The 12,004-nt window shown below is 41.8% G+C and overlaps 1 protein-coding gene and 1 long non-coding RNA gene across 4 annotated transcripts in view; one reads left to right on the plus strand and one right to left on the minus strand.

The window, feature by feature from the left end:
* The window catches only part of KPNA4 (karyopherin subunit alpha 4), a 66,752-nt gene extending 66,213 nt beyond the window's left edge, over positions 1–539 (minus strand). The window contains exon 1 of the mRNA XM_046658912.1: positions 198–539. Coding sequence (XP_046514868.1) covers positions 198–266 — 69 coding nt within the window. The 5' untranslated portion in view covers positions 267–539. The remainder of the gene's footprint in view (positions 1–197) is intronic.
* A 183-nt stretch (positions 540–722) lies between these two features.
* The window catches only part of LOC124238094 (uncharacterized), a 72,906-nt gene continuing 61,624 nt past the window's right edge, over positions 723–12,004 (plus strand). Inside the window, exons 1-2 of one of the 3 annotated variants that reach the window (XR_006888239.1) lie at positions 723–900; positions 7,578–7,671. This is a non-coding gene — a long non-coding RNA (uncharacterized LOC124238094). The remainder of the gene's footprint in view (positions 901–7,577; positions 7,672–12,004) is intronic. The other 2 variants (XR_006888238.1, XR_006888237.1) reach the window with 2 other exon arrangements.

Here is a 12,004-nt window from a genome sequence, read left to right on the forward strand (position 1 = left end):
CGGCTCCGGGCTTCCCGACGCCGGTGGGGCCGCCGCGCTCCGCGGCAGCCTAGGCCGCAACCCGCCGCCCGGGCCGGCCCCAACTTCCCGGCGCGCCCGCACCGGCGTCACGGCGGCGGCCAGCGCCATGCCCGCCCGCGCTCCGGTCCGGCCGAGCGCCCCGAGCGCGGCCCCCGCCCTCCGGCGCCCCGACCCACCTCCAAGTCGCGGCCTTTGTTCTTGAAATTCTTGAGCCGTTGGTTGTCCAGTTTCTCGTTGTCCGCCATGGCCGGGCCGGCGACTCCCTCCCCCGCCCGGGCCCCGCGGGATCCGCCCCAACCACCACGCCGCGCCGACACTCCCGGAGCCGGGCCGCCGCCCGCGCCGCCCCCGCCGCCGCCTCGCTCCTCTGCCCGGCCTCCCGCTGCTCCTCCTCTCCCCGCCCGCCCCCCGCCCTCCCCGGCGCGACGGCAGCGCGGGCCGAGACAACAGCGGGCCGGGCAGCAACGGCGGCGGAATCTGCTGCCGGCTGAGGGGGAGGCAGCCTCGGTCTGAGGGCCCGGCGCCGCGGCCACGCCCATCCCGCCAACCCCGCTCGCCGATTGGTCAACCAGGCTCCGGCGCGCTCGGCCAATCAGAAAGGACGATGGGGAGCGGGGGCGGGGAGAGCGAGCGGAACGGGGAAGCGAGCGGTGCTGGGAGTAAGGGGCCGGCGGTCGGGAGGTCTGGGCGGGGCGGGGCGGGGCGCGAGAGGACAGAGGAGGCGGGGCCGCGCGCCTCCGTAGCCCGCGGGCGGAAGCGAGAGAGAATGAGGAGGCAAGAGGGGAGCCGCGGCCGCGGGGAGGCTCGGGACGAGTGGGTTTGTTCCGGTTGTCCTTCCGCTGCAGACGTCCGGGGCCCAGGCCCGAAGCCGAGGGGGAAGTACGTTCTCTTTCTCGGAGCGCCCGCTCTGCCAGGGCATTTCCTGCGCGCTCCGCCGACTGTACAGGAAGTGGGGGCTGCGCCTCGCGCCATCCCCGGTGCGGGCCCCACTGCCCCACCAGCTGCGGTCCCCGCGGGGGCCTGCGTCTGAGGGCCGGGTTTCGGGGCCGGCCTGCGGGGAGACGTGCTTTGGGGGGCGCGGCGGAAGCGGGAGGGACGGTGGGTGGAAAATTAGACAAATCTGATTCATCCTCTCTGACCAAGTCCCCGCGACAGGTAGGAACTTGGGAAGCGCTGATGATGCTGTGACGATAGCACCTCCTAGGTGTTCCTTCTTAGAAAGTGCAGAAGCTACTTGGCCACAAAGTACTAACTTCTGGAAGGCGCGGTTGGTGGCACCTAACATAGTAATGTAACGTTGTAACTGTTGAGAAAGGAAACCGAATTCCGAGGACTTACGTCTCTACCAGGAATATTATTACCAAAGGCAGAAATAACACAGGCTATAAAAGAACGTACTCAAGTATTCCTGGAAAAGGGAGAAAGAAATGGCTTAAAAATATTTAAATACCAACTAATAACTCTTCAAATGTGCAGGGAAACGTGAGGTAGTCAGCAGCAGCTGAGGTCAGAAGGAAACGAGCAGGGTAGAAGCGTTGGGTGTGTTTAAATTTGGCGAGGCAGGGGGAGGAGTCCCTAATTCAAACTCCTTTGGGAACTTTTATTCCTCGTCCCTTTCCCTCGCACTTCCTTACTAGCCTATTTTTTTTTTTTTAGTAGGACAGCGTGCAGAGATAAAACGTTTAAAATGAGAATAGTACCTTTAAAGTCCTCAATACTTTGTATACTTTCAGCTGCCTAGGCAAACAGAAGCTGTACCTGGAAACAATTCACATTGAAGGTTAACTTGAATGTAAATTCAGTGCCCATTTTAAATTTAAATGAGAATCATTTATTTGAAGTAACATTGCACACTGGAGCGCTGATGTTTTCAAAATGAGTTTAGGATAAGCAATTTCACTTGAAAAGCTGGGATATGTGTGAGTTTTCCACCAACATGGATATCTGTCATGAGCAGAATTCAAGAAAACAAATTACTGGTGAATTCCCACCCTATGATTAGAAATTAATCTTGTCGACATGCGTGTATAGATGAATGTTTTCTATTTCTTGGAGTAAATTCCGTGACAGCCTTCATGATAAAGGTTGTGAAATTGTCTGCCATTATGTTTCCCAGCTACAGCTGATTGTCTCTCTGAGTAAACAACTCGAGATTCTCTGCAGAATACTCCTAAGAGAAGGTGTGATCGCAGTTACCCACCGAGAGAGATGCAGTACAGACAGGAAATGACCACAAAGTGATTTTGGTTTTTTGTTTAAGGTCTGTCTAAAGCCTGTCTCCCTCTCTAGACAATAAGTCATGGACCATATTTTGTTCTCTATGTACCTGGCACCTAGTAGTACTTGGCACATAATATGCAGTCAGTGACTGTCGAATGTAAGACCTGAATCTAAACTTCTTTGACTTATGTTCCGTAAGTTAAAGAACAAGCTAACACTTCTTGATAAAAGGTGTGAATTGAGTTGTTGCTTCTAATTTACAGTAAGTTCCTTCAAGGAATTCTTAATTTGGTATCATGCTCATTCCAGGGTTCTGGGAGTAGATCAGACATAGGTTTCAGGGCATACCCCCTACATGTTTAAAAGTAGTTGTGACACTCTTTGCTAAGATGAACAATTATCCTTAATTATAATGCTTAAGTAATCTGTTTGCTGGCCTAAATTTTTCACTTGAAATTGTCACTACGTGTTTGCCACCCAGTTTACATGTTTAGTCTCTGTACTTCAGTTCTTCCCCGATAGACGATGCATAATTTATCAAAGGGGTAAAGCAGTTCTTCTGGAGTTGGTAATACAGCAGTGCGTTGCTTAACAATGACAGGTATTTGTTCTGAGAAATATGTTGTTAGGTGATTTTGTCGTCGTTCGATCATCAGAGTGTGCTTACACAAACCTAGATGTTATAGCCTACTACACACCTAAGCTGTGTGGTACTAATCTTAAAGGACCACTGTCATACATGCAGTGCATCGTTGACCAAACCGTCCTTGTGCAGCCCATGACTGTAGCCCTAAATGCAGATTGGCAACCTAATTAGTGAGATACAGTAGCTCTAACTGCAGTTTTAGAAATTTAACTTGCTCAGTAAGGAAGTAGTAAGATGCAGCCATTGATACCATTTCAACATAGACTATTTAACGTTTAACAAAGATGTTTTCTGTGTTTATGAAATATTGTTATAACCAAACACTATAAAACCTATATATGAGACCTGTTTTCAAATAGGATATTCAGTGCCAGGTAACTTAATATCCTGACTTGTTAATTTGGTATAGGAAAAATCTGAAATATTATGGAGATACTTATTTTCAATGTGTCATGAAATTCTCCTCTTAGAGTCACTTTCTGAATAAAGAATCTTCCTCTCTTCTGCAACAGATATTTGTGAGAGGGTTTGTGAAGCTTTGCATAGGGTTTTAGTTGATCAAATGTAATTTCAGAAAGAATTATAATTGATAATTCTTTCATTTAAGCAGTTTGGGGTGGTCTCATGATGCATACATTAAATTGACGATTGTGGAATTGCTCTTTAGTCTATAATGTGGCTCTTACAGTTTCTGTTACTGTTTAGGGAATATCTTGGATTATGTGTGATTTCTTGAGCAAAACTCTAGGTAGTATTTCCTGAAGTGAGATGCAATTTTATATGTTGCTAAATCTTACTAAAATGTAATTTGTGTTTTTACAGTTGGAGTAGTTCTTTTTTCCAGAGGAAAACATTGGACCTTTAGTAATATACCTTTATTTTCTTAGGAAAACGTAGTTGGTGAGGTATTCTGGGACTTCATTCATTTATCTTTATTGCCAGGATTTTTCTGACTTATAACTTGAGGAGCCTGGAGAAAACTACTTCTTTATTTTGACTAAAGTCCCAGAATGGTAAGAGATGATGAATTAAAAAGTTAGCTGTTGATATTAATTTGATTGGAGAGATGAGCCACCCAATTTTTCTTTCTCAGAAACTATTTTCTTTTTACATTTTCGACTAGTTAATTGGAGAAAAACTTAGAAATTGGAGAAAAACTAAATTTTTTAGTTTAGTTGAGAAAAACCAAATTTGTACATTCATGTGTACAAATCATTAAGTATTGGTGGATATCTATTTGTATTGCTGCCAGGCAAACATGCATAGATTATCTAAAGCTTTTTTCACTTGCTTTTTACTTGAGCCTAAAATATTGGGAAATGAAAGGATATATATTTTTTAATTTTTAAAGAATAAATACCACAGAAAGAGCCACTTAAGAAGCCAAAGAGGCTGATCGTATGGCCACAGCAGTGTTTCTCAAACGGAGTTTCCCAGAACTGGATTTTAGAGAGTGTTCCTTAAAAGAAAAGTTTCCTTGGTGTAACAGTTTACGAATTTGGGGGTGGGTGGGAGTGGAAATTTTGAGACATTAGTGTTAAGCAGAACACTGTTTGGAAACTTGAAATCAGTGAGCCTAGAAAGATCACTATCCCCCCTCAGTTAAAAAATGTTGTGTTAATAGCATCAGCCAAGTATAGTGACTTACAAATGAGTGATACTTCAAAAGTTTGCTTGAAGATTAGTTCTTTGAAACATGTGCGTGAGAACATGGTCATGACTAGTGAGGGGTGTTCAGGTTGGCTCACAGAGGCTTATTTAATTTTTCAAGTACTTGTATGAATGCCACGGAACCTAGACGCAATATGTGGCAATATTTCTATGAGGAAAATATTTGGATTTACAACACTGGTTAGGAGGAACACCTCTCTTCTCTTTGCCACTATGCACCAGGAACTGTGTTAGGTGATGAAGTTACAAAGATGACAATGTTCCTTCCCCTTAGAATTCCATGAATCAGACATTCTGCAAATTCATACTTTACCTGATGTTTCGGGTGCCTGACCTGGCTCTCACCGTTGGACTCTCATGGTTTCTAGTAGCCCAAACTGGTGAAGAGGAAGGTTAGGAGTCTAGGCATCGGGAAGTAAGGGAGTGGGGGTGGATGAAGTTTAGGCCCAAACCTCTCCTCTCAATACTTCTCACTTCAGGCAAGCTCCCAACCCCTATTTTTTTTAAACGTTTTTTGTTTTTCTTCTTCAGTTATTTTCTTAAAATCGTAAAGGTTTATAACATTGTATAATTCCGAGTGTACATTATTATTTATCAATTTCTATGTAGACTGCATCGTGCTCATCACCAGTAGTCTAATTTCTATCCATCACCATCCATATGTGCTCCCTTACCCCTTTCACCCATGCCCCAGCCCCCTTCCCCTCTGGTAACCACTAATCTGTTCTCTTTGTCCGTATTCCACATATGAGTGAAATTCTGCAGTATTTGTCTTTGTCTGGCTTATCTCACTTAACATCATACCTTCGGGGTCCATCCATGTTGTTTCAAATGGGACGATTTTGTCTTTTTTGTGGTTGAGTAGTATTCCATTGTATATGTATACCACATCTTCCTTGTCCATGCATATCGGGGCAGTTGGGTTGCTTCTACATCTTGGCCATTGTGAATAATGCTGCGATGAAGATAGGTGTGCATAAATCTTGTTCAGTTGTTGATTTCAAGATCTTTGGATAAATACCCAGTAGTGGGATAACTGGGTCCTATGGTATTTCTATTTTTAATTTTTCAAGGAATCTCCATACTGTTATCTACAGTGGCTGCACCATTTTGCATTTCTACCAGCAGTGTATGAGGGTTCCCTTTTCTCCACATCCTCTCCAACATTTGTTATTTTTGTCTTGGCAATTGTAGCCATTCTGACTGGTGTAAGGTGATATCTTGTTGTAGTTTTGATTTGTATTTCCCTAATAATTAGTGAAGTTGAACATCTTTTCATGCTTCTGTTGGCTATCTGTATATCTTGTTTTGGAGAAATGTGTATTCATATCCTCTGCCCATTTTTTGATTGGGTTGTTTGTTGGTGACTTGTATGAGTTCTTTATATATTTCAGAGTTTAACCCTTTGTCAGATATATGATTTGCAAATATTTTCTCCCAGTTGGTGGGTTGTCTTTTCATTTTGTTCCTGGTTTCCTTTGCCTTGCAGAAACTTCTTAGTCTGATGTTGTCCCATTTGTTATTTTTTATTTTTTTCCCCTTGCCTGAGTAGACATGGTGTTCAAAAATATGCTGCTAAGACTGACGTCAAAGAGTGTATAGCCTATATTTTCTTCTAGAAGTTTTATGGTTTCAGGCCTTACCTTCAAGTCTTTAATCCATTTGAGTTAATTTTTGTGTATGGCAAAAGATAATGGTCTACTTTCATTCTTTTGCACATGGCTGTCCAATTTTCCCAACACCATTTATTGAAGTGACTTTCCTTTCCGCATTGTATGTTTTTAGCTCCTTTGTTGAAGAATAACTGACTATAGATGTGTGGTTTTATTTCTGGGCTCTCAATTCTGTTCCACTGATCTGCATGTCTGTTTTTGTGCCAGTGCCATGCTGTTTTGATTACTGTAGCTTTGTGGTATATTTTGAAATCAGGGATTATGATGCCTCCAGCTTTGTTCTTTATTCCTCAGGATTCCTTTGGCTATTCAGGGTCTTTTGTTGTTCCATATAAATTTTTGGATTCTTTGTTCTGTTTCCGTGAAGAATGTCATTGGGTTTCTGACTGGGATTGCATTGAATCAGTAGATTGCTTTAGGTCACATGGACATTTTAACTATGTTTATTCTTCCAATCCATGAGCATGGAATGTCTTTCCATTTCTTTATATCTTCTTTGATTTATTTGAATAATGTCTTACAGTTTTCAATGTATAGGTCTTTCACCTCCTTGGTTAAATTTATTCCTAGATATTTTGTTCTTTTTGTTGCAACTTTAAATGAAATTTTATTCTTGAGTTCTTTTTCTATTAGTTCATTATTAGTGTATAGAAATGCAACTGATTTTTGTAAGTTGATTTTGTACCCTGCAACTTTGGTGTAGCTGATTACAAGATTGCCTGCTACATAATTGCTCAGTAATTGTTATCTGCTTATAATAGTAGAAATACAAAGAACAACAATGATAGTAATAAAATACTTCATGTAGATAAAACACTTAGAATATAGTAGGTATTCAATATTCTGTAAAAATTATTACTCTCGTTACAAAATTCTTTCTCATAAAGCATAGGGTTATAAGAGGTTCCAGTACATAAGCACCCCCTAATTCTTTTATATATTCTTTATTTTCTAATATCTTCCCTCCCCTCTGAATAAGCTCTGTGGATTACGCCAATACCAATTTCCTGGTTTGTTTGTTTGTTTTTAAGTTTTTTTTTTTCTTTCTGCTTTTTGTCCCCAAATCCCCCCAGTACATAGTTATATATTCTAGTTGTGGGTCCTTCTAGTTGTGGCACTTTTCCTGGTTTTGATAGTGTAGTATAGTTATGTTACCACAGCAGGGGGAGGCTGAATGAAGGATATATGGGACTGCCTTGTTTTTTTTTTTGCAACTCTATGAATCTTTAATTGTTTAAAAATGTAACGTTTTTGGAAGTGGCATCAGCAACATGGTGGAGTGAGCTGTTTCCTTTCTCTCTCCCCTTTTGAGCTACAACTAAATGAACATTCATTGACCAATGCAGGGTACCCACACTGCACCAAAAGATACCTGAGAGACCCATGCATCTGTACATCTGAAGGTAGATGGACTGGCTCCCTGGGAAGTGGTGGAGATAGGTGAGTACTCCCCTACCCATCCCCAGCAGCTGTATGTGTGTGCCTGAACACTTTCCCAGTCTGCGTGGGTGCCCATAGTACTGCTGCAGTCCCAAAAGCAGGAACCTGCCTCGGTGTGACTGTGGGAATGAGCGACGGCAGCCCGTGGCCCTGGCATGAAAGCTTTCCTGTTCGGTGGAGAGCCCATCCTGCCACTGTGGTCCCAGTGAGTGGCCCAGGCATGGACTCTGCAAAGAAGCCCCGCCTACGAAGCACAACAGCCGGCACGACCTTAAGGAGAGGCAATGGTAGATACATGCGCAGGCAAATGCTTTCCTGGCAAGCGGGAGCCCAGAGTACCGCTGCAGCCCCACAAGTGGGAATGCACCTTGGCATGGGAGCAGCCCTAAGCCCACATGCGACCACTTTCCCAGCCAGTGGAAGCACCCATCATACCTGCATAACTTCCCAGCAGACAGGGTGCAATCAGGAACACAGCTTCTGCTTCCCACCAGCAGTTGCAGGTAGAATCTGTGACCTGATACTACCACAAATGCACCGCCAAAAGATCAGTTCATCAAACACCATGAAAAACTACAGTGACAATTCAGAGCAGAAGGAGAATGACAAATCTCCAGAAACTGACCCTGAATTCACAGAAATTTACAATCTAATTGACAGAGAATTCAAAATAGCTGTCATAAAGAAACTCTGGGGCCCACCTTGTGGCCGAGTGGTTAAGTTCATGCACTCTGCTTCAGCGGCCCAGGGTTTTGCTGGTTCAGATCCTGGGTGCCTACGTGGCACCACTCAGTGGGCCATGCTGAGGTGGCATCCCACATAGCACAACCAGAGATACTCACAACTAGAATATACAACTATGTACTGGGGGGCCTTGTGGGGAAGAAGAAGGAAAAAAAAAGGAAGATTGGCAACAGTTGTTAGCTCAGGTGCCAATCTTAAAAAAAAGAGACAAAAAAAAAAAAGAAACAACAAGTTATAAGAAAACTCAGAAAGATAATTCAATGAGCTCAGGAATAAAACTAATGAGAAGAAGGAATGCTTCACCAAAGAGATTGAAACTATAAAAAAACCCAAGCAGAAATTCTGGATATGAAGAACACAATTAACGAGATAAAAATCATCTAGAATCCTTAAAAAATAGAGCTGATGTTATGGAGGAAAGATTTAGTGACTTTAAGGACAGATGTAAAGAAATGCTTCATGTGGAGGAGGGGAGAGAACTAAGATTTTTAAAAAATGAAGAAATTCTTTGAGAAATATCTGACTCGAAGCAACATAAGGACTATAGGTATTCCAGAGTGAGAAGAAAGGGGAGAAAGGAGCAGAGAGCTTGTTCAAAGAAATAATAGCTGAGAATTTCCTAAACCTGGGGAAGGAACTGGACTTACCAGTACGTGAAGCCAATAGAACTCCATTAGGAGTTCATCAGTGCTAAGAGACCTTCTCCAAGGCATGTAATAGTACAACTGGCAAAAGTCAATGACAAAAAATATTAAAGGAAGCAAGGGAGAAGAAAATTACCTACAAAGGAATCTCTATCAGGCTTTCAGCAGATGGGCAGAAACCTTACATGCTAAGAGAGAGTGGGATGATATATTCCAAATTCTGAAAGACAAAAAGTTTGAGCCGAGAACCCTCTATCCAGTGAAACCATCCTTCAGATATGATGGAGAAATAAAAGCTTTCCCAGATAAACAAAAGCTGAGGGAGTTCATTGCCACTATACCTCCCCTACAAGAAATGATTAAGGAGGCCCTCATACCTGAAACAAAAAGACAAAGCTTGGAGCAAGGAGATAAATAGCCACAATCAGAAAACTGCAGCTCTCTTTCAGAACAGGGTAGCAAATACTTAATAAAAACTTAAAAGGTAAGGGGAAGGAAAGCATCAAAGGCAACTATAAACACTTCAACTTAGTCACAAACTCACAACACAAAACAGAACAATTTGTGCCAACAATAACTCAGAAGAGGAAGAGGAAAAGGATGGAACCTGGTCAGGCTAATGGAGACAAGAGGTTATCAGAAAATCGAGTATCTCATCTATGACATGTTTTATACAAACATCATAGTAACCACTAAACAAAAAATTAGAGCAGAGCCACAATTCATAAAAAAAAAAAAAGAGATAAATCAGGAAACCATCACAGAAAACCACCAAAATGAAATGGCAGTCAAAAACACAAAGGAAGAGAAACAATGGAAATATAGAATAACCAGAAAATGAGATAAAATAGCAAAGGAGAAATAATAAAATAGAGACAAATGAAAATGAAAATACAACATACAAGCTCTTTTAGCATTCAACAAAAGCAGTTATAAGAGGGAAATTCAGAGCAATACAGGCCAACCTCAAAGAAAAAAACTTTCAAATAAGTAATTTGAAACGACACCTAACAGAACTAGAAAAAGAAGAACAAATGAAGCCCAAAGTCAGTAGAAGCAGGGAAATAAAATTAGAGCAGAAATAAATGAAATAGAGATTTAAAAAAAAAACAGCAGAAAAGATCAGTGAAACTAAGAGCTGGTTAAAGGAGAAAATTAAAAAAACTGAGAAACCCTTAGCCAGGCTCACTAAGAAAATAAGAGAGAAGGCTCAAATAAATAAAATTAGAAATGAAAGAGGAGAAATTACAGTGGATACCACAGAAATACAAAGGATTATAAGAAAATACTGTGATAGACTATATGCCAACAGGCTGGATAACCTAGAAGAAATGGATAAATTCTTAGACTCCTACAACCTCCCAAAACTGAATCAAGAAGACATACAGAATCTGAATAGGCCAATCACAAGTAGAGAGATTGAAACCATAATCAAAAACCTCCCCCAAAATAAAAGTCCAGGACCAGAGGGCTTCTCTAGAAAATTCTACCAAACATTCAAAGAAGATTTAATACCTATCGTTCTCAAAGTATTCCAAAAAATTGAAGAAGATGGAATGCTTCTTAACTTATTCTATGAGGCCAACATTACCTTGATACCAAAACCAGGCAAAGACATCACAAAGAAGGAAAATTACAGGCCAGTATCATGAATGAACATAGATGCAAAAATCTTCAACAAAATATTGGAAAATTGAATACAGCAATACATTAAAAGGATCATAGAGGCCAGCCTGGTGGTGTAGTAGTTAAGTTTGCACATGCTGCTTTGGCAGCCGGGATTTACAGGTTCCTATCCTGGGAGCAGACCTACACACTGCTTATCAAGCCATGTTGTGGTGGTGTCCCACATACAAAGCAGAGGAAGATTGGCACAGATGTTAGCTTAGTGATAATCTTCCTCAAGCAAAAAGAGGAAGATTGGCAACAGATGTTAGCTTAGGGCCAATCTTCCTTACCAAATGAAATAAAAGGATCATATACCATGATCAAGTGGGATTTATACCAAGGACACAGGGGTGTTTCAACATCTGCAGATCAATCAATGTGTTACACCAAATGTGGAGTAAAAATCACATGATCATCTGAATAGACACTGGGAAAGCATTTGACAAGATCCAACGTCCATTTATGATAAAAGCTCTCAATAAAATGAGTATAGAAGGAGGGTAACTCAACATAATAAAAGCCATATATGGCAAACCCAGAGCCAACACCATACTCAATGGGGAAAAACTAAAAGCCATCCTTCTGAGAACAGGAACAAGACAAGGGTGCCCACCTTCACCACTCCTGTTCAACACAGTACTGGAGGTTTTGGCCAGAGCAAGTAGGCAAGAAATAGAAATAAAAGATATCTAAAACGGAAAGGAATAAATAAAACTCTTGCTTTTTGCAGATGACATGATTCTATATATAGAAAACCCTAAAGAATCCATCAGGAAACTATTAGAAATAATTGACAACTACACCAAAGTTGCGGGGTACAAAATCAACTTACAAAAATCAGTTGCATTTCTATACACTGATAATGAACTGACAGAAAGAGAACTCAAGAATACAATCCCATTTACAATCGCAACAAAAAGGATAAAATATCTAGGAATAGGGGCTGGGTGCTTGGCTGAGGGCTTAAGTCTGCATGGTCTGCTTTGGCAGCCCAGAGTTTCACTGGTTTGGATCCTGGGCATGGACATGGCACCGCTCATCAGGCCATGCTGAGGCAGCATCCCACATGCCACAACTAGAAGGACCCACAACTAAACATACAACTATGTACTTGGGGGATTTGGGGAGAAAAAGCAGAAAAAAAATTATCTAGGAATAAATTTAACCAAGGGAGGTAAAAGACCTATACACTGAAAACTATAAGACGTTACTGAAAAAAATTGAAGAAGATATAAAGAAATGGAAAGACATTCCATGCTCATGGATTGGAAGAATAA

Source organism: Equus quagga, chromosome 4, assembly GCF_021613505.1.
Source record: "Equus quagga isolate Etosha38 chromosome 4, UCLA_HA_Equagga_1.0, whole genome shotgun sequence".
Classification (NCBI taxonomy): Eukaryota; Metazoa; Chordata; class Mammalia; order Perissodactyla; family Equidae; genus Equus; species Equus quagga.